The sequence below is a fragment of the Copidosoma floridanum genome, unplaced genomic scaffold (assembly GCF_036245765.1).
Source record: "Copidosoma floridanum isolate Cflo_tuat_1 unplaced genomic scaffold, Cflo_Japanese_pri ptg000031l, whole genome shotgun sequence".
Lineage (NCBI taxonomy): Eukaryota > Metazoa > Arthropoda > Insecta > Hymenoptera > Encyrtidae > Copidosoma > Copidosoma floridanum.
This window is the reverse complement of record NW_028321908.1, coordinates 2,451,960-2,476,508: the sequence shown is the minus strand read 5'-3', so window position 1 is coordinate 2,476,508 and position 24,549 is coordinate 2,451,960. Positions and strand designations below refer to the sequence as shown.

At 31.8% G+C, this 24,549-nt stretch overlaps 1 protein-coding gene across 2 annotated transcripts in view; it reads right to left on the bottom strand.

The window, feature by feature from the left end:
• Positions 1-24,549, bottom strand: part of Sema2a (Semaphorin 2a) — a 735,635-nt gene that overhangs the window by 471,388 nt on the left and 239,698 nt on the right. For both annotated transcript variants that reach the window (XM_089597226.1, XM_089597227.1), the window contains exon 3: positions 2,555-2,606. In XM_089597226.1, coding sequence (XP_089453352.1) covers positions 2,555-2,606 — 52 coding nt within the window. The remainder of the gene's footprint in view (positions 1-2,554; positions 2,607-24,549) is intronic.

Genomic DNA, 24,549 nt, shown 5'->3' with positions numbered 1-24,549 from the left:
ATTGATATCTAATCACTGCAGTTGTTACAGTTTGTCTTTTTGAAAGAATCATGTAGCACGCTAGGCAAGGTTATAATAATACAACAGCGACTACCATTATTTGAGCACAATAATAAATCATTCAGTTAAGCATGCGCATTTTTTGATATCAATTTGATGTATGCTTTATCGCAGTCATGGGTAGTGCACGCGTACGACATAACCCTTGTATTTCATCTGTCTGTATATGGAATTAGACGCGTATGTTGACTGTACACCGTCTTATGTCAAACTAACCGTAACTAAAATTGACAACTCAAATATTTAATTACTCAAAATCTGTCTATTATTACGACTTGAACCTATGACAACATTTGCTTAGCACATAACGAACCAAAACATATCAAAATTTCAAAAGATTTCATTGGGACCCATAATCCATAGCGTTCGTGTGGGGTCCCTTGGTAGATTTTGCGAGTGATCTGAAAGATTTCGTAATTGCGATAAATTCAATTGATGGAAAAATATGTAATTTTTTAGTCCAGAGCTTGTAAATCAATTTTATCAAAAGTTGCCCAATTTAACGATGTACAATTATGTGAGATCTTCTGCTAATGAGAACTCATCAAAACCCGATTTAGAAAAAATATCCGATTTTTTTTTTCAAAGGCCGAATTAAACATCAAAGCTGATTTAATTGCTGTAGATTTAAACGAAGCAATTACGTAACCGTCCGAACGTGATTCTCGAACGTCTCACGGTAGCAAAAGAGTTGTTTTGAACCTTAATGTTGAAGAAGATGTAAAAAAAGTTTGTAATGAGTAAAAGGAATGCTTTCATTGTGGTCGCAAAAACGAGATTATTATTAAATGTAGGGATTTTGCGAGATCTTCAATTTCTTAATGTTAGAAAACTGTAAGAACAAAGAAGCTGTGCTTTCATTTTTTAGACAAGAATTATGTGAGAGATAGGTTAACCGAGCGATCGTGTGGAAAATGTGGTATTAAGCATCACGATCTTTTGCACACTCCGTTTGAGGATAATACTAATTCCAATATAAAAATTGAGACTAAAGCAGAAGTTCTACAAGTGTTATATGTAAAGCAGTACCCCTTCTTTTACTGAATAACGAATCTTTAATTAAGTCTGACGCCTTATTGGATGAAGGATCTATGGATTAAATAATTAACTTAAAGATTGTAAAAAAGCCTAACTGAAAGACTTATATTTGATTTTCACAAGTCCCAGTGTCAATTCACGAGAAGAGATTTATGCAAACAAACAACTTCTTGGTCACTCTATAACAATCACTGGTTATAGAATAAGAGTAAAAAGAATAAATGACAATTAAAATGTGTGGTGTAGTGTGGTGTGATGTAGAGGAAAGGGGACTGGCCCAGGATGATAAGACGAGGTGTGGTGCAGAGAGGTGTAGAGGGTATAGTATTATGTAGAAGAGACAGGTTTAGTAAGGTGCTGCGTGACGGGGTAAGGGGGAAATAAAATGATATATTAACTTTCATTTAAAATGTTCTCAAGGTGACTAATCTGAAATCATTGATTTATTTTTTCTATAGAAGTATAACTTAAAAAATGTATACTACAAAAAATATCTACGTTTGAAAAATTAAAATTTTTATCATTAAGTAGCACGGTGACGATGCATCTAGCACCTCATAAAGTTTCTTAGAAACAGTATTAGCTTAGTAATAGCGTGTTTGATACTATTAAAATGTCAACCTAGGGATCGTGGGTTCTATTTTCGGTCAATGTAGATTTTTTTACGACCACTTTCATCGAAAAAAGTTCGTATTAACTCCGGCAGTTTTGGAGCGGAATTTTACGTGAAATTTTGTTTCAGGGTAATTCCAGAAATTTTTTTTATCCCTGAAGTTTTTGAGCCTAAGTGCAGACAAAACAGAAGTCCCTGAAATATGAGGCTTCAACGGGGATGGTGACTAGCCTGGATCTGATGCTTTGGCAGAGAGTGCCAACGTAGCCGGCGAGTAGTGGATGCCATGAAATATGCAGTTTTTTTGGGTTAAGGCTACACAGTAATGAATGGATCCAACGCACCATTGGTACACAAGGTTCTAGCTAAGCTGGCAACTTAACAGACGATATTTTCACGGTGCCCATGGTATAGTAGGTTTATATAATATATGATAGGCTGTTATATGTTCTAATAATTGGGGAATACTACTGCCCGCAGTAAAAAACAAAGTTTTATGGGATCTTGAGTTATTAGTACCAATTTAAAATAAAAGAAAAAAAAAGAGAATCAGAATTCGAAAGTCTGTACTTATTAGGTTAATTGGTGAGAAGTAAGTTTAATGAAAATTGTAACTATGAATAAAAGTTGTAACAGTGCTATCGTATTTTACTTAAATTACAATTTCTGATATAATTAGGAAAAAAAAGATAAGCTATTTCTTACTAATAACAACTATGAATTAAGAAACTTGTGAAATCACGCAAAAAATGAAAAACTTTTTTTATTTACTACTTCATTCAAAAGAAATAGAGGTGAATTATAACTTATTTTTAAAAAAAATTTACTAAATTATACTCTTACCTCACAATTTGAATGACTAATATTACTCAAATTCAGTTTGAACACACGATCCCTAAAAACAAAAAATTAGCACATTAATTGAATAAATCAAAAATTTTAACAACGGTATATTACAATTAAAATTAAACTAGTGATGGTTCTATAACAATCTAAGATGCAACCATTATGAATCGTACGTATTTATCTTTCACCATAAAAAGAGAATACTTTTTTAACAGCAGGCATAAAGTTATCATGTACAGTAGTTTTTAAAGATACGAATCATACAAACGAGGGCTTCAAACATTTATTGAAGAAACCATTTATATTTATATAAAATGGTTTAATAACATAAATTGAACGTTCTTTAAGGTTAAAATTACTTATAGGTACCTCATACAAGGTTTTGTAAAAAAAAAAATTGTCAAAAAAAAGAAAATTCAGAAGTCCTAATTAAAATATTGTTACTTGGATTCGAACAGATGATGATTTGTAAATCGTCTGAAGAACATAATTCACTATAATTATATAAATCTTTTTCAAATACTTGCTCATTCGTCACCATATTGATTAACTTAGAGAATTAGTATTTGGTAACTCTGGCATGACTTTATTCAAGTAGATATATTATCCATGCCAACATTTTAACAGCTCCTTTATGTCCTTTTCAGGGTTAAATTATTAAAAATATCACTAAAAAGTTTGAACAATAGAAACAAAATTACAGAAGTACGAATAATAAATAAACTTAAAGAAAAAGTAATTTGATCAAAAGTTGAAGGTTAGGGGACTGTGATACGCTTTTATAGTTTGTCTTACTTGATAACCCGGGGTGCTTACTCCAGTAATTTCAACTGTTTGTTATTTCATTTTTTTTTTACGGAGATAAAAAAGGTGCCCCAGGTTATTTGGAATTTATTGTTAAGGGATTATTTATTGTTTAAACTGTTGAATAGTAGGCTTCCCGGGTTATTTGGGATTAAATATTTAGGAATTCAAAGGTCTTAAATTTTTGCGTCACCAAGTGTCCTTTTTGGGACAGTGAGTTGAGGGACAGTGTAGTGGATGGGGTCACGCAGTGCTGATTAGCTTTGCCATTAATAGCACAGTCCATGAGAAATGTACACATTGCCATATGTAAATGGGTGATTTTGCCGTAACTTGCTCAGAGCGACTTGAAAAATATTTTATAAAAAAGGTGGTTAGAAAACATTTTTTTCATGCTATTTCTACTGTACACAACATCATTAACAAACATCTAAAGTGATGCAACTATTGAATTTTCTGGTCAAAAGTTTTACGAAATTTTATATGAGTAAGTTTTCGTCGATTTTTGAGGAATTGTATCACTTTCTAGCAGGTGTAGCTCTTTCAACAGTTCAAGTAGTCTTACTGGGCTAAAATAAAAGTTGGGATCAAGATCTATTGATTAAAAAAAAAATTTGTTCGATTTTGTGCCTCCATTCAAAAGTTACAGCTGTTTCAATTAGAGCGTAAACATCGCTAATAATGTGATTTTGGCTGAAATTCAGTATTTTTTATAAAATCACTACAACTTTTCATTTGGGGCATAAAATTCAAAAATTTTTGTTTTAATCATGAGAACTATGTTTTGACTTTTATTTGAGCCCAGATAAAGCCACCTAATAGAGTGAACCACTTGGCTACCAACGTTGAAAGCAGAGCCACCGTTTTTGCATTTATGTAGCGAAAAAGGGCCAATTGGACAAAACCTCGAGATATTTATCTCGTCTTTTAGCGCAACAGTGATAAAAAAAAGTTTGGCTAGGATTGATTGCTCTAAAACGAAAAAAACGGCACTTTGAGGTGAGGTAAGGTTAGAATAAAAAAGTTAGGAATGGAATTTTCAAAGTTAGTAGTGCTCAGGCGACTCATAGACGTATTACAATGACTTGTCCACTTATAATTTATTTACTAGACTTAAATGCAATAAGAAACTGTAGTTTGCGTACTTGCACACGCACACTCAGTGGTTATTCCATGGGAGTTGAAACGGAATCAAATGTTTGTACGCGCGAAATACGCAAAAAAAAGAGCTGGGCTGTTCGAGAGGTAACAATTTTAGGTACTACTGTCCTAAGGGTTTATTTATTTTAGTCTCATACTTTAATAAGTGACCATGGATTAGCATTTCCAATCCAAAAAGTTACTAGTTTGAACTGATTTTTGTTAAAACAGCGATTATGGTGAGAATACGTGGACAAAATGTATGCACTGAAAACTCACTCGTCTTTGACGATTTTGGTGGGACTAAGGTACAAATCTTATCAGCAATAGCTAGAGTACATAATGCTTACACGCCCAAGTGGCATATAAGCCTTATTATTTACTGGTGAAAACTTTCATGAGTGAAATTGAGTTAAGGACATAGGTCGGAATGGAAAATTTGACTCTAAGTGATCAGTTATCTGAATGAAGGGATCAATATATTGGTATGAGATAATATGTCAAGTAAAGTCGACAATATTTAACACAATTTGACGTTTTTAAGGCTTTGGATTTTATTTCAGCACGTGAGTATGAGTACCGGACACGATGTGAGCAAGTTACAGCAGAATCACCGATATATAAAATATTTTATAAATATACACTGCAATTAAGCGTGTACTAAAAATGGCGGTCATCTGCCACATTGTCCCTTGACCCATTGTACTTTTTGGTATCTTTGCCCGGTGCAGTATACTGTCAGTCCACCTCTGCCACTACCGCTTGGTGCCGACCGCTCAACTATACCTAGACGCCTACACAGCCGTCACTGCTGCTCGTCCTCTTGCTAGTAGCGTAGCACTGTAGCAGCAATGACATCACTAGTTTTCATACACTCAAGTGTTGCTAATATATTAGTGTCGTTTGTGGGTAGCATAAGAACCCAAGCTTTTTCTTAAGATATAGTTAAAATAATATATTTGTCTTTCTATAGGTGTATGATCTCCGTGATAGCGTAGCTTAAAAAATTATGAGTCTTGAGTGTCATGATTGTCATGAGGGAAACAGTATACACACTGTAGTAGTGTAGTTCGAGGTGTAGTTTGTAGTTGTACATGCAGTGAAGTAGTCAATATCATACATCATACACATTTCAGGCAGCATGACCAATGCATGTAACACCGTCCACTTCGTGATAGCCTGATCAGTCATGTATTTATTGGGATGCACTGCAGCTCTGCATCTCCCATAAATTGTGTGAAAGGGAAAGTATAAATTATATAAAAATAAATTCTGTAAAAGGAAAAGTGATACCTGTACCTCTACTCATAGTTATGTATTTGATTCTTAAACATCAAGAGCGTGAACGCTGCACGCACAGCCTTGTGTACAAATCTTGTGTGTGTACGTATATATGTTCTTCTATTTATATAGGTAGATTCGCTTATGTAGCGTACATCGCTTTTTTTCTCGTACAGTCAATGAGAGTGCCGAGGCACCCAAAAATAGGTGAACGAGACAACCGCGGAAAAGTGGAAGGTGTTACATGGGCTGATCGTGCTGCAATCCGCTCTATATAGGCTTCAACTTCTCTGCGTGATACATTCTCTTGTCAAATGTGAGTTTAGATCGCCGAGCCGGGTTACTCAGTCTGACCAGTCTCGAATCTCAAAAAAGATCTGCTCGTAGTCTGTTACAACAGTTTAAAAAAAAAAAATTTCTAGGTTGTGTATTTTAATGCAAACTGAAAAAATGGTTGATAAAAAGACCAAGATTTACTAAACATAATAAGATTATTGGAAATGAAGGAAGTGATAAAAGTGAGCTTAGTAACAAAAACAAGCTTTTTGAGTCGAGTCACACGTTAGCCAGTCCAACTGTTACGATTAATACTAATGCTGAGATTTCTAAGCCTGAGAGTCTAAAATCAATTTAAAATTCGATTTATGTTAATGGAGGTATGTGAAATATAAATTAATAAATTATGTTGGGCTTTATTTTTCTTTTTCTTTAAATTTTGTTATTGTGATTTTTTTTACTACATTAAACAAAATGTCGTGAGAAAATATTCGACGATGCAGATAATTCTAAATATCTGAAAACTTTACCCTCCAATAATGAAATATCAAAAGTATATGACAGTTTATCGGAACCTGACAATAAGTTTGTTCCTCCGGTCTCAACATTTCGTAATAAGATTCTGTTAAAATCTCAGTTTTCTTGGCCTGAGCGCTTTGAATGGTTAGCTTACTCAAAAATACAAAACGGAGCAATTTGTAATGTATGCGTTTTTTGGAACGAAACAAGAGGACACAGGATATCGCAGTCTACAAAAATTGATTTAAGAATCACATATAAATTGGAAAGATGGTATTAAAGACTACAAAAATCATAAAATAAAACAGTATCCCATGAATGCATTATTGAGTTTACAAAGTCACCATTATATTAGAATTGGTAATTTTCTACCGGTTAGTTTGCAACTTGATCAATAAAATGTAAAGGTTATTCACGAAAATAAGAAAAATCTTAGTCCCATTACAGAAACGATTATATTATGTGGAAAACAGAATTTGACATTGTGAGGAAACGGAGATTATGGTGACGTAAATCAGATTAAACCACATGCTAATGATGGAAATTTCAGAGTAATTTTAAGATATTGGGCTAAAGGTAATTCGAATTTCAAAACGCATTTAGCAGCTGCTGATAAAAATTCTACATATATTAGCCCTAAAATTTGAAATTAACTAGTTGAGTGCTGTGACAAAGTTATTTCTCGACAAATTGTTGATGCAGATAATTCATCTCAACGCATCTTGGTCTTAGCCAATGAGAGCGCCAATGTGGTAGGTGTGGAGCAATTTTTAATAGCTGTTTGATACTTGGATATACAATCATCTGAAGTTCGGTTACGAGAAGATTTCTCAACGTTAATATCTACGAAAAATTGCACTGGAAAAGCATTGACAGAAGCAATTTTTACCTGCCTGATTGACAAAGGAATTAGTTTGGATTACCTAGTTGGCCAGGATTATGATGGTGCACCAGTTATGAGCTCTGATTTGCATGGAGTGCATGCATACGTGCAGGAAAAATGTCCCATGGCTTTATATGTACACTGTGATGCACACTCTTTAAATTTAGCTGTCTCAAAATCTTGTGCATTTCCTCAGATAAGGCATACCATAGATACTATTATAACAACTTAAAATTTTTTCAATTACCCTGAGAGAATTGCGTTACTAAAAGATGCCATTGGAGACAATATCAAGCATTGCATGGATGCACCTAAGGCAAGTAAATTTAAAAAGCTGTGTGAAATGCGCTCAGTAGAAAAACATGAGTCAGTCTTAACATTTATCGAACTACAACCGTTTGCTATTGAAACGCTTGAAAAAATAAAATTATGGAAAGATCGAGAAATCGCAACTGTGTCAAGTGGATTCATGAATAATATATGTACTATAGAGTTCCAGATAAAATAAGATTCTCATAACCAACACAAATCATTATTATTTTTTTTAATGTATAAAAATTTTCATTTCAGTTTCCAAACGTTAAAAATAACATGAATTTACTGTATTTAAGATTGTACTTGTAAATTTATTCCCATGCTAATTGATATTTGTCTCTCATAATACTTGATATTTTTGTTTGTAAAATTCAGGCATCTATAAAACATTTAAAAAAAAAAAACCCTTTTATTATATGCATAATGTTATTGTTATAATACCTAATTTCTGTAATTTTTATGGACAATGTTAAATTATTCTTTTTTCTGACAAAACTATAACGTTTGACATTGAAAGGTTTTATTTTCAAAATAAAATAAGGAATTCGTGTTAAATAATGGTTAGTGTCCACCGTATCGTGATCCCTCTAAGTCGATGATTGCAAGATGATGAAATCGATTTATCTTCGGTAGTGAATTGAGTAAATTGTGTTCAAAACGGTTTGAAAAAGATAAGAGAGTCACCTGAATTGCATTTCCAAAAAAGTTTTTCAATAGTAGCAATATTTTGCATAGACCACGAAATCAAAATAAAAAAACCTAAATTAGCTGAAGCACAAGTACATCACAGTAATGTTATGACAACCAGAGTGGAAGATTACAATTGAATATCAATTTATTTATCATTTTTAAACAGATTTATTGCTCATTTAACTGATAGGTTTTCTGAGCAACAAGAAATATTTAAATCATTTAAAATTATGTTTAAACAGAAAAAAACGTAAACTTCGTAAATATGATAAACAGAAAATTTGTTTAAGAGTAAGAACGTGGTCTTAACTTAACGTAATAACATGAGATAAGAATTTGTTTTCCCTTCAGAAAACAATGATATTCTTGAAATGAGTGTTAAAAAACTGTATGACTAGTCTTCGTCTATTCTAAATTCTTTTGAGAGTGAGTTTTTAGGTAGCATCCATTTATGGCAAAGTTTTTTGGAAAAAGAAGATATTGATTTAAGGAATCAGTTAGACCTGTTAAAGGTATTTTTTGATCAAAATTTTTCAATTTTCTTATTTACTTTATTATTTAAGACTATTATTTTATTTTTATTTAGAAAGTGTAATAAAAAAGTCTGGAGGCCTGTACAAGTTCTTTGAAAAGTTTTGTCCCTTATCCCAGTAACAAAGGTAACAAATTGAAGGAGTTTTATCACACTGTACGGTCTGAAAACGTATCTGTAAAATAGTATGCAAAATAAATGTCACGAAGACTATTATTTTAGACCTCTTAAAACTAAATTAAAACTTTTTTTAAATTTTATGTTACCAATTAAAAAATCCATGTAATTTAAAAGTTTCACGCAATTCTCCATTGGAGTTTGTGATTTTATAATTAATTACTCTGATAAATTTAGGATGAATAAATTTCTAGATAATGTAGCTGTGTTATATATATATACATACATAATGTCCACATAAGCCATCATTGATAGAGATACATATATATGTACTTATACGTTTATCAAGAGGTGACTTATGCGGACAATCACATATATGTAAGGGTTATTATGAGGACAAAAGTGAAATTATGAGGACATCCGCAGAATTTTACCATGTCATTGATATACATGTTAAAAACATGTGAAGTCCGCATAAGTCACTATCTATAATCATGTATATATATACATTTATAACTTCCTATACTGTATAGTTTTTTGTACATTATAGTACTCTACGTTCAGCTCCTTTTATAAGGGCACTACTATGGGCACTTAGCACTTGGGAAAGGGCCAAGGAAAGGGATGGGAGGTTTCCCATTACAGAAGGGGGGTAGGGAGAAATTAGGCAATTTTTGCTACGGGAAGATTGCCTAAACTCTCCTCAAGGAGCATTGCGTGGTGAAAAAGCACAGGTGAAAAATCACAGAGGTACTTGCCCGAAAATTTGCACTGGCTGGGAATCGAACCTCAGTCTTCCGCGTGCCAATCCATGACCTAGCCGACTGAGCCACCGCTCGCTCTTATATTATATAGTTATCTCGGTGGGGCAATCCACACAACCCCTATAGCCCCCCCACAGACCTTAATTCACCTACAACCGCCCCCCATAAAATAAGGTAAAAATCCGCCATTTTCTCCCTTATTTTGACACATCGCAGTTTTTTCCGAAACCCCCGACAGCCCCTTACAGACCCCCCACAGCCCCACCCAACGTAATTTTTCGTGACATTCATCTGAAAAATCTTAAATTTTGGTAAAAAATTAATTTTACAAAATTGAAAAACAGGACAGCCTTTTATTTCGTACTATAAATTTTATCATTTCAAAAGTCGTCATGTATTTTTAAACGCCAATTTCATAATCATAAGCAATTCGCACTTTCATTTTTTATGCCAAATACCATATCGCTGCTATGTTATAATAATACTGAATCCTTATTACTTAATATTTTCATTCATGTGATGATACAGATATGTACATTTTTTTTTTATAAAAAAGCCTTCATAATAAAATTTTTATCTCTGCGTACTTTAATTCCAAATACAAGTTGTATTTATCATGTAATAAAATATTGTGATACGAAACTCTATAATGTACGTATATTTTAAGTATATTGGAATATAAGAAACAGCATTAAGAAAAGTAAACAAACTAAATAATAATTGATTATTTATCTAACAAGTCCATCATTCTGTGAATATTAATTTTAAATCATACAAAGTTATTGAATTTTTAAGTTTTAAATATTTCTTACGGGTTGGTGAGTGAAGCACGCAGGGGGCAAGGTCCCCCTAGTTTGAATTCATATATATAATAGAACCACCCTCACAAAAATTCTGGGTACAACCCTGATTTGCACCATCTCTCTCAGCTCTCTTGGCAGATTTGAGAAAGTCCCTTATATGGATAAGAACATGATATTACATTTTTATACTTAGTCAATGACAACTAATAAACTTAAAAAATATTTCAACCGAAGAACTTGTTTGTAGCCCTATTTAGTACGAAAAAAACGAAATCGCACTTATTAAAATATGTCAAATGATGCGCATCATCATAAAACAGTATTAAAAAAATCATTTTATTAATTCAATACATTTCTTTATTATTCAACAATCATGTGCAAGATTATTTTAAACAATTTTATACTTTGGCTGATGTAAAGTAATGAAATTTTTTATTACGAACTTTACATTAGTTAACATCAAAAACTTATTTTCAAACAATTTTTCCTATTTCTAAATTATCATCACGTTCTATTTAAATATAAAATTTATTTTAATTTTTGCGTCTTGATAACGCAATGTATAATTGACCATCCAAAGAGAGTGATTTTTTCAAATATAATCCAATATTGTCAATATTTTGACCTTGGGATCTATTGATAGTCATCTAAAACGCTGAGACTAAAGGAAATTGATTTCTGTATCACATAAAAGGTAATGATGATGAATTTTCTGTATTAGGAGTTATTTTTGGTACAAGAACTCTCCATCCAACTTTTCTTCCAGTTACAATTTTTGATTTAATATTGTAATTTGTGATAATTTTATAACTGGCGATCTTGTACCGTCACCTAAGCCATCAACTACATTCAAATTTCATTTCAACATAACAATTGCTCTAATTTTCTAGATCTCTAATCAAATTGAAAAATTTATGTAAATAGTATTACGAAAATTATTAACACTGATAATTAGCATGATCTGTGATGTAATATGTTTTCATTCTTCTTTTTACATGATTTAGAATTTTATTATTAAAAAAATAAGTATATTTGTTATGAAAAGTAAATATAACGCTATTTATGAAAAGTTAACATTTTTTCTAAAGTTATCGGAACAAACATCAGTTGCTTTCATCTATTTGGTCCTCGAAATGATTCAATTTTTATTTCTCCAATATCTAGTAATAATTTTAAAAACGTTTTGTCAATTGAACGAAGAAAGATGATATTAACTTTTAAAATATGGAACAACAACTAAGGATATGATAATTTGATACTTTTTGTTATAATCATGCTTCTGTTACTATTTTTTTTAACTGGATGAATCTGTCTGAAATCGCCTCCTCAAACAATTAATTTATTACCAAAATGGATATTTGTATCACATCAATCACGTAATGTTCTCTTAACTATTTCTAAGGCTTTTTTTTAAATCATAAAAGCCTTGTCTCATATAATTAAATCTACTTCTTTCAAGTTTTTTTCAGATTCCAAGAACAAACCTTCTACATTGTTTAAGTCTAATGGTAAACGAAATGTTCTATGACTGGTCATTTCTTTTGGAAGTAATATTGTCACTATACCAGTCTATGCCATAAATACAACCTTTTTTCCACGAGGAATAAAATAACAAATTAACGTTTTGTATAGAAATGTTTTTTCTGAACCTCCTAGGCTATCAATACAAAAAGTTGTATCTGTTTGTTTACGTTTGATTTTAAAAATCGTGATTTACGATCAGTGTGATTTATTAGGGCCAGAGAGTATAACTACCCTTTTTTTATTCTCATAACTTCTTTGACTATTCTTATCTGTACCTAATATAAGGCCTAGTTAGAATTCCATATAAAGATGTTGAAATAATGTAAAAAAAACCTTTTAGATCTTTTTTTCTAGAAACACTGTCAAATTAATAAACTGATTAAAAATGTTTTTTGAATTTTAGCTCCTTCGATATTTTCTGCGATAAAAATTGAGGCAAAAAACTGTGTTGAAAATTTATAAAATAGTATTTATTATTACATAATTTATTAAATTAACACTATTTTTGTTTAGATTCTTAAACAAGTTTCCAAAGATTTTTTTATTTATTCAATTTCAAGAAGCAGACTGAAAAATCACAGTATTTGACTGATTCATAAATTGGAGGGTTGGGGCGTGAAGTATGCAGGGGGGTGGAGCCCTACTAGGATTTAAATATTGTATAGTTATTTAAATTGCACAATTATTATCAGTGGAATAACTTTGTAGTTGTACAATTAGTACCGTCTTACCAGTAACATTTACTCTATTAATTTTTTTAATTTGATGTCTTTTATAACAATTACTTTTAGTTTCTTGCCAAAGTCTTATATTGCAGTCTATACTTTCTCGAAGAGGGCCACTGTAGGAATTCTCTGGCCATAAAAGAGTTACAATATAATAAGATGTATCATTATTGCGTTGTTTGTCTTGACCCAGATGTCTAGTTTTTACTTTTTGTTTTGTTTTTCCGAGATAGTATTATAAAATTGACTACAAAATGCTATAAATATTATGCTTAGCTTATTAAAGTGCTCTGACAGCATTTTTTCCATTTGTGTGTGTGGTTGTGTATGTTTGTGTATAGTAAAAGTGACTTTTGCAGACTTTACTTGCTTTTAAGATATAGGTTAATAACATGGTAAAATCATATGGACGTTCGCATAACTTTTAATTTGTCTGCTTAATTAACACCCGTATATAAATTAACTTTATAAGTAATCTTTTACAGATATACACTCATATACATATATATGAGACAGTTTTTTCTTGGAATAAAGAAGATTATTCTACCATTAGGCTTGATCCAATTCTTAAGGATTTGAGCTTTAATCACGTAAATAATCATAAGATAAGTTTCGTAATTTTTAACCGATTTTAGATATTTCTTAAGACCTGTACAGATAGCTGTGTTATTCTACTTGAGGTAGCCAAGTCCATGCTCATAGAGTACAACGTTAGCTATCCCACATATTTATCGAACAGGAATCTTGCCTTTCCTTATCGAAAAATGTTTGTAAATTTAAAAAGGTAGAAAATACTACTCTCCAAATGGTTTGATTGTGCTCTGGCAAGACGTCTACTGGTATTACGCGGGAGACGTTAAGGTTCAGAACGCTTTCTATTCGTAGCACTTGTTAATCTTGATGGCTTAGGATGTAATTTGACGTAAGTAGCTTCTCTATTGGAGAAAAGTGTTGTTGGTAGTCAGGATACCCATCTGCATGACTCACAACTTTACACTTGATGTACTGCTGGTGAACGACTATGGTATTTACCAATTTTCTCGTGGATATTATAACAAGGCCCACTTACTGTTAATGCAGATAGCTTCGATTTTACTTCCATGTCATCTAACAGATCCTGATGAACTAAAGTAAAAGGCTAGAATAATTTTTTAAAAGTTTCAGCTTATTTATTGCTATTATTAGTAACTTTTTAAGATAAAAACTGAACAGAATCCATCTAGAAAATGTCAAGAATCAGTATAGAAAATTTCAGTATAATTGAATAAATAGATTTTGTGGTTAGTTATTGCAATGGTCTTTAAGATTTTGCTTTTAATATTAGTAAGATAGGCGTAATATGCAATTGTCAATGGTTTCAGATTGGTGACCTTGAGAAAATGTGTAACGAAAGTGGATTTTGCATGTTACTTTTCCTTTACCCTGCCGTATCACCCCACGTCTTTGCTTCTCCTCACAATGCGTTTTAACACTACCACAGCACAGCAAAAAATTTTTTAGTTTATTGAATCTTATTTCTTTTTCTTTAACCAATTTCAAGAAAAAAAAAAAAAAAACTATGCATGAGGGGTCTATGAACCCTTGGTTCAAACGAAGTTTCATTTACTTCTTTGTAGACCTTGACTAAATACAGTTATAATGTGTAGGATAAAATGTCAAGTTAAGGAAATGAAAAAAAAATTAATAATAAAATATATTTATCATGTTAATTCTAACCAATGATAACTAGCAGATAAATTTAAAAAAACAACACATTATTAAGAATGAATAAACTAAGTGAATCAATACTTTAAGTATGTCTTGGGTTCAAGTAAAATGATAAGTTTTATTGGTGTTTGCACATGTCCTACGAAATCAGAAAAAATGAAACATAAATTGTGACTGTATCAACACAACAGCACAATTATTCTCCTTAACCAAGTAATAAGTTTGTAATAACACTTTTAAGTATTACTTTAAAAAATTAATTAGAAAAATTAATAATCATTCTTTAATTTGAATGATAGCCTTTTATTTTGCAACGATGTATATGTTTTCTCACGTTTACTTTCAAATTGTGTTTTTTCACGTTTACTTTCAAATTGAGATAGTAGTTTTTTTTTTTCACCAATTGAAAGTTTTTTTGGTTTCAATAATTTTTTTTTACCCTCTGTTACGATTAATGTGTTATACTAATAAATAATAAATCAACAAAGATGTCGATTCGGTCGAAAACTTGTTGAAAAAAGCATAAAATTACTCTACGAGCAATAGAAACAGAGATTAAAGCAAAAATCAAAATAAAAAGTTGGCAGCTAATCATACATTTTCAAATAAATGATATTTTTTCTGTTTTTTTGGGGAAATTCTGTAGGGAAATATTAAATTTTTTCGTTATGGAAAAACATGAGATTGAATCATATTTATTGTTTTTGGGCAATAAACTAAGCAGCCATTTTTACAGCCAGTGAAATCAATGCAATAGCGCGGGGTGTGGGAAGTGGCAAGAGACTAATACGTTATTTACCGACTCAAACTATACGTATGTATACTGACAGTGGCTGCTGTGAATGTTTAGACAGTGCTGACAGTACGTGGTGTGGGGAGGAGAAGCTTCTGGCTGAGTACAACTGAAGGAGGCCAAACAAAAGAGAGCCGTCGGGTCCTTCGATGTGCAGGCACGAAAAGAGAGAGAGCTGCCTGCGGCAATGTATATAGCTTCATATGCGGCTGTATCACTATAGCGGGGTCGAAAAAGTCTTGTTACACTTTCTTTGGTCTTGCCCATATGGGTTTAAAATTCGTAACGCGAGAAAGGGAAGTTCGTTCCAAAAATAATTTCCAAATTGATTGGAACCTCTGACCTCCTGCACACTAGTCTACGCAGTAAGGTAAGAGTACCAATTGACGGAACAAGTCCTAATTATGAAACAACGTTTTAAAGTATCAGATTAGTAGCCACACCAAATAAATATATACAAAGAAAAAAATAGTCGTGTATTCTTTGTTATTTATAGAATATCTGTGCAAAAAAATACAGAATGAATTAATTGAAAAAAAATTAACTAGTTGAAAATCTTCTCGCAGCTAGTACCAACCTCCTTAATCGAAGAGAAATGATCGTCTTAACACGGTTTTTATTTCTGTTACATTTACCATGGAAAGACCGTATTAACCATTGAAAATGTTTTTAACTGTAATCAAAATAGCCTATGAACACTTTTTTTGCTATGTTTGTTTGATTTATCATGGAGAAATATAGTAAAAAGTTAGTTTTAAGAGGGGGTCACATGTTTCGTTTGTAAGTCCGTATTATGAAACAACCGTGACGAGTGTTTCATAATTGGACATTTTTGAGCCGGTGCGTTAAGTAAAATCACTGCAACAAAGTATTTCTCACTGCTTTACCTACAAGTTTATGAATGTCCGTAAGATATTAGATAATTACGAACGAAAATCGTATTTTAACCTCAAATTATTTTGTTTACCTTTTGTCCCTGATTATTATTTATAGCATTAAAGTATATTTAAGATATATATTTAAATTTGAATAAGTACCATTTTAGATAAGTCACGGTCTAGCCAAATGTTTAAAAGGAAAAAGGAAGAAATGGTTGCAGTAGGTGTAAAAAAGAAGTGTTACAAAAGTAAACAAAAAAAAGAAAGTGATTAAGAAGAGCAAGAAGCTAAGAAAAAAATGTTCTTTAACAAGCTTAGATAATGCGTTAGAGTTTGTGAAGAAAGAAGAGACGTTAAAAAAGGCTCCTTTAACTTTTGGAGTGGCAGTAACGACGATTTTCAGGCAGCTCAACAATCCAGGTGAAGAGGACGATCTTCAAAGTTACATGTTTTTGAACTACTGAAAAATTTCTAGCTAAACAATATTTTCAATTTCTGATTCATTCTTGGATGCAATTTAAATAAAAATTCTTTTTGGATTCTTACATCTCAATAAAGCAACGTATAATTGCCCGTAAGAGAATAAAGGTTTTTTAATATACAATCCTAAAGAATTCAAACTCTGTTTTTCTGATTTTTTAATAAATATAGAACATGCTAATACAAAGGGAAACTGTTTTCTATAGCAGATAAAAGGTAATGATAATAAGGTGCCAGTATTCGATGTTATTCTAGGAATATAAGCTTTGCTTTTTTTTCTCCCATAATTATTTCTGCTTCTATATTATACTTAAATAGTTTTGTTATTTTTAATCTTGTGCCTCTACAGAGACCGTCTGATATACTTAAAGTTCTTATTAACACTACTATAGCATTTATTTTTAATTTTAATTCGTATATTGGAAGACCTTTTCTTATATCATTTAAAAATACCACTGAAAAATTAATATTTATGTTAATTCAAGTATGTTAAGTTAATCATATGTTTAATCAACTTCTTTGTGAGTCACGTATTCTGCTGTTGTGAACTAATTTTTAGCCTGCATTGATAAATACACGGGTAATGTCGTTATTTTGTCTACTCAATCTGTTAGTGGGGGGTTGGCGCGCGAAGCGCGCAGGGGGCGTTAACCCCACTAGTATGTATATATATATATATATATATATATATATATATATATATATATATATGTTTATAGAAAATGTCTCATGTGGACAACTATATGCACGGAGAGGGAAGACGTAATTACGTGAACAAATCAGGTGTTATATGGACGTCTGAATAACTATACCATGTTATAAATATATGCATTAAAAGCACATTAAGTCTGCCTAAGTTACTTATACTTAACACACGTCCGAGCTTGTGAGATTGTATTTACTTCAGAACATAATTTTATTTTACATTTAAAAAAACATGATTTAGAAAAAGTCATCAAATCCGTACTACATATTTCTTTTATAAATTGTTATTTTGCTACATAAATAATTTTTTTTTTTTAATTATGACAGTATATTTTACTAAAGATTGTTACCATCGTATTAGTTCAAGACTTTTTTTATTAAACATCAAAATATCTTGTACAATAGTTGAATTGATTGGGGCAACTTATTTCATAAACGTCAATTACCCTACAAAAACGCAATTATTTCCTACACTATGAAGTCTGATGAACTCAAGTGGACCTGAGATTCAACCATAGACACAGTTAACCCCCTAACGATCAAACCAACCCATACATCGTGGAAAGACCTTAAACAAAAAACGGTTAAATATATAAGTATACATCGAGGGAGATAGACGGGGGATGGAGGGGTTGAGAGAGAGAGAGGTGGGAGATTCAGGGGAAATGCTTGAGGGGGGATGTTACGAAATTTATAAAACATTAAGAGCCTAACCGAATAACAAGGTACTTTGAAGGGTGTGGATAAGTGATAAAGGGAATAGGAAATGGCAGGAGATTTGGAGCTGAATTTACTTAAAACAACTTTATTATAGAGAAATGTAAGCATCTGTGAGCTAGCTCAATCATGTATTAGTAGCAATCCTTGTACTGCCCAACACTAAACTCGAGTACTCCTAGATACGCAAGTTGTCATCCCCAAGGCAATACTTTTATATTTACTTGCAGCATTAACAGTATTGCTAAATTTCCAAACTTGGATACTCCTTGATACGCCAGTTAACATCTTTAAAGCAGCATGTTTATATCTCCATGCGTGTTGTCCAACGTCTAAACTTGGATATTCCTGGATACGCAAGCCAACTTCCCCTGAGGTAGTCCACTTATTTTCGCTTCATTAGTACTTTAGATGAATACGGAGATATCTTAAGTTTATGTTTTGAATAAAATATACATTTCAGTAAGTATGAACAATGAAATATGGGATTTTACACGTGCAGCATAGTAACATTAGTATTGAAATTAATGTTTATAAAATTTTCATTCATACAGTTTAAATACTTAATTTAATGTAAAAGATGATTTATAATGTTAAAATAAATGTTTAAAAATTTAAAAACAGTTGTATTTAAACGTAAATAATGCCATATCACATACTCATAAAAAAATTATTGTACATGCAACTAATGAAAGCTATAAGTTTTGCAGAAAATAATTGACATAAAAAAGACTGTTTTGGTCTCTTTCTTAGAGTTAGTTGGATAAAATGCAAAAAAATACATGTTTTAAAAGGAGACTGATCAGAGACTAAAAAATGTTTAAGTCATTAAGGAGAGGAAGGGTGGGTATGATAAAAAAAAACTCATGAAAAAGGATGATCTAGACCTAAGAAGCTTATAAATCCTTGATAAGGGAAAGAGAGGAGACTTCGTATAATGTAAAGAGAGGGCTGAAAAAAGAGTTAAGGAGCTGCGAAACAGACAAAGGGGTCAGACGGGTGGCATTAAAATTTCGATGAAATGCATTTTTACCTGGAATATAAGAGGAAACGATCGAATTTTTAAAAGAAAGTTGAGAAGGAAGTGAAACGGGTTAGGGGGCTTGAAAAATATCAACATAAGTGGCTTACTTATATATTGTATTATTATAGGTTCTTTACCCTTACACATGTATATATACGAGTTATATATATATTTATACATGCAACACTGAAAATAAAATAATAAAATAAAGACTCCCAAATAAAGCAACGAGTAGAAATTAATGTTTCTCAAATAAAAGACATGAGCACCTAGTACCAGATGACTTGAGATGCTCTCCAGCCACTTTAATAATAAACGAATATTAATAAATAAGAAAGAAAATTTTTACTAGCTGACCTAGTATGCTTACTTGCAACTTCATTAATTAATAAGACATTAGTTAATAACATGAGTGTCAATTACCAGATAATCCAGGGCACTTACTTGCCACTTTATTACTTAATAAAACAAGTCCTTATCACTAGACAATCAATTAAGTAGTCAGAAAGTGCCCTAGCCTCAATAAAATAAAACTTGGTGCTCGTATTCTTTACTGTTTTGTTTTTGAATAATTAAGTTGTTAGTAAGCATGCAAGGTAACCTGGTAATCGGCTCATGCTTTGTCCATGTTTTTTTTTTCTTATTTACAGAAAATAATTGATAAATGGAGTTTTATTACGTCTTACTCACCCAGATCAAACATAATACTAAGTCTTTATTTCCATTGATTTGAAATTTAAAATTTTAACATGGTAGTAGCTTAAGCAGATGCCTTGGTGAAGTTTTTAAACTTGTCTGTGTGGAATAATCGTGCCACTTAGATACCCATACAAGAGTAGAGATAACAGAGAAATCTTACCAGCGTTTCTTAACAGAATATTACACCCACTTCAGCAAGTGTAATTTGTATTAATATTTAGCTCTTGAGGTTGTACTGAGTGTAACAGTTGTATTTTTGTTGTAAGGATATTTTATGCCTAAAGTCATGGAAATGCTGTACTACAGCTGACTTAGTTTCGTAATTTCCAACCGATTTTAGATATTTCTTAAGACCTGTACAGATAGCTGTGTTATTCTACTTCAGGTAGCCAAGTCCATGCTCATAGAGTACAACGTTAGCTATCCCACGTATTTATTGAACAGGAATCTTGCCTTTCCTTATCGAAAAATGTTTGTAAATTTAAAAAGGTAGAAAATACTACTCTAAAGTTAATTTTAGAAAAAATTAAGCATTTGCATTTAAAGCTCAAATCGTTTTCACTTCTTGGATATTCTTGGTTCTATAACAAAGGTCTGTAAGTTTTTAATGATTTCGTTAAGAAAGAAAAAAATTATGTTTTACCACGAGCACAAAGTGCCACTGCCACTTTTTGCCCTTAGGCCACACTTTACACCCTTTTATTCTCTTTGGGTCCATAGGAAAGTTTTTGGTACCCTTTAGGCCCAAAGTATTTTTTTGCCTAATGTCCTAAAGTCAAATTAATAACTATGACCTTGAGGAGTTTATGTTTGTACTTTTTGCCCTAATAACATAGTACACCATATTATTGCGATATCAAACTGTGTCTGAAATAATTTGAAAGCCTACGTAAGGAAGAAAGTTTACGATTGAGATATGCTATACATGTAGACAAGGGAGCCCAAGTAATTAAGATATCTGGAAAAGGAGGAGACCTACTAACTATCTTATCCGTATTGAATTAGATACAAATAATACAAACAATAAAAAGCTCTGACATGAATTTTATTCATTAAGTTTTATTAAAATAAATCATGAAACTTTCTATCATTATTTTTCTGTAAGTTTGAAGACTTTTTTAAAATTCTGTCTGACTTCTGTGTTCTCGGATGGTGTAAGGAGAATTCTAAAGAGAGACAATATTCTTACGGAACAAATAGATGGGATAGCTTACATGATTACCCGTAAATGTGGACTTTGCTACTTTGGGTAGGGTAAAAGACGAGAGAGAGAAGTTTTCTTCATAAGTCTGAAGAAGTACCTGAGATTTGTTGGAATTTATGACAGCAAGTCAGCTATAGCATAGCATTTACATGACTTTTGGTATAACTTTGACTTGGATGGGGTAAAAATCTTGCACCTAAAGACAAATAAGTTTAAAAGAGAGTCTCATAAGATGTCCCACGAATTTATGGATGACTACCTTTTTTTATAAGTTTTTATGTTAGATGAGTTTATGTATTTTAAATAGAGTTGCAAAAAATTTGTATCTATATTTGTCAATAATTTAACTCTGAAGGGGATATCAGAACAATCAAAAAGTATTGACATGCAAAACATGTTGAACCTAATAAAGTTATGCTTTTATTACCAAATACTGCTACAGTGGGATTACTTAACAAAAGTTATAACTATAATAACCACGAAATACTTTTAAATAAGTATAATCCAAGAAATATTCTTTTCTAAAAGACTGACTGTAACGTGACTGCCGATAAAATAACTTTCAATCTCATTAGTTGAGAGTGACGACATGTTCATCAAAGATGGTTTTTGAAAATATCGATACAGACTAAACTTTTATCGTTAATATTAATTTATTGTTGTAACGCTAAGGCTTAATGTGTTTGAGTAGCATGCTTAAAATATTTAATACTAATGTAATATAATTTACTATCTCACTAACATACAAAGCAAAGTCCCAAAAATCGTTGAAACCGCTAACCACGAAAACTACTTAACCAGTTTTGCTGAAATTTTGCATAATAATTCTTGACACTTTTTACATAAATTTTGTACTATTTTTACTTTTTAAACATTCATAACCATAGAAACAAATGACCTCAAAGATTTATAACAATACTCTAGCACTTTACTTTAGTTTCTGCAGATATTTTCAACAACGAATTGATTTGATTTACTAAATAACAAAATATGTTTTGCATAAGAAATTTTTGGTTTCTGTGAAATTTGAACCTGGTACTGCAAAAAAAAAACATAGTGCAAAATCTCTATCCAACTAAGGTAGCAATACAAGGAACATAAAAGGACTTAAAGTACTAATGTTCATAGTTAAGTTTCGAAGCGTAAGATTTAATGTAAGCCCTATCCTATTATAACAGTTAAGCTATGTATTATTGGTGAAGAACTATTGGTTATAATTATAATTATAATTATATTTATGTTGTGAGATTAATGATTAATTACATTCACATAACTTATTTTGCTCTTAAGAAAAAAGTGCAAAAAGTATCACCGTATAAATCAGTACAGACTATCGAAAAAAAATTATTTGTACTTGTTCGATATAAAGCGAACGTAAAGACAGATGCAATTATTGGTAAGCTCATGTATTAATATGAAATATAAATTATTTAAAAAAATAAGCTTATCTTGATTTCAGAAGGTGAAAGAAATAAAAGTAATACGCTTTACTGCGTATAAGTATACAACTATGGCTCTAGATATATAACTAGTTGCATGTATATACGTATAGGCTTAGTGTTAGTGGTGTAGATGTACAGGTATGGTCTCGGGAAATAAAAAGTTTGACACTGTCACTTTAAATACGAACGAGTTTATTTATGTTATCTTGATTGTATGCTATCTTTAGTTTTGACAACCTTAAAATATAATAGTAAGCTGAACTAAAAAGGTAGGATCAAATCAAAAGTTGTACAAAGATAGAGAGTGCGTGTAAATAGAATGACTGACCGCGCGAGAATGAGAAAAACTATATCAGACGCTAAAGTGCAGTGACACAGCGTCTCGTCTCCTTGCTATTGCGCATGCGAGAAAATTTAGTTACGAGCGCCAAATATAAATCTATAACACTCATTCCCATTCGTATCTGAATTCAACAATACAATATAAAATTAAAAAGAAAAAACAGGTTTGATTATTAAGACTGAATAATTATATATAAGAGTAAGTAATGAGATGAAGATGTGGAATACGTCGGCTTCTTGAGTACTTATTAGGTTGGTTGCGACGAGCTAAAACATACACAGAAAGACACACTTATCAGCATGTCTATTATCATTATCTATCTATTATCAATTCATTAATTTTACTATCTTAAGTTAAAATTTAACTATCATGCAATTTACTATGACTAACATTCAAAATTTTTTTCGTTAGTCTTTCATGTAGTTCAAACGGCAAGGGTTTCGTAAAAATATCTGCTAGTTGTTCCTTAAATTGAATTGTTTTAACGATTATTTTTCCTTTGGCTACACATTCCTTAACGTAGTGAGCTTTGATCTCGGTCATGTGTCTCAGTCTTTTGCCACCATCTGTCTTAGTTCTTGCTCCGGCAGCTTTGTTGTCACATCAAAGGTCCACAGGCAACAGAGTATATGACAATATTAAGCTTATTGAGTGGTCCACTCCTATCAACTCCTGATTTGTATTACATATCGCCACGTATTCTGCCTTGCAGGTTTAGATTGCAACGTAATTATGTTCTTGCTCTAAGCAACTGTATTGCCATACAATCTTATGAGGTATCCACCTGTCATCATTGAGTCCTTACAGTCTGCCAAACTTGCATCTGAATAGGCTTTCAGTCTATTTTTTCGGCCTCTGTAGGTTAATCCTAGAGCTCTGATGTGTTGCAGATATCAAAAGACTCGTTTGACCATTCTCCAATCATCTTCAGTTAGGCAGATTGGTGTCTGCTTAATACATTCACAGAGTACGAGATATCTAATCTGACTGTGTTAGCCAGATACAGCAGACTTTTAACTGCTTCTCTGTAAGGTATATTTTCTTAAGTTTGAGTTTTGTTCAGTTCTCCAGTATCTTCTGATTCTTCTCTGTCTTTTCTTTGCTGATTCAGGATTTGATTCGTCACCATTGGTGTTCTTTGTGGTTTTGAGTCGTTAAATCCAAACCTTTACAGAACTTTGTCAATGTATGGTGTCTGTGTAAGTAAAACTGTATGACGTTTTCTATCTCTTTCCACCTTAATGCCTAGGAAAGTACCAACCTCACCAAGGTTTGACATCTCAAACTCAGATTGCAGACCAGTCTTAATTTCATTCATTTTACTTACACAATTGTTAGCTATCATCATATCATCCACGTATAAGATCAGGACCAGAAAGTTATCTGCTCCTCTCCATGTATAAAGGCAAAACTCGTTTGTATGTGACTGTAGTCCCAATTCAGATGCAGTGTCACGAAATTGCTCATTCCATCTTTTCGGGCTGATCTTGAGTCTAAAGAGGGCCTTCTCCAGCTTAGAAGCTTTTTTAATGTTGTCATCATCAAGCAGGCCTTCAGGAATCTTCATGTATATCTTTTCTTTGATAGAACCATTTAAAAAAGCTGTCTTTACATCATGTTGGCAGGC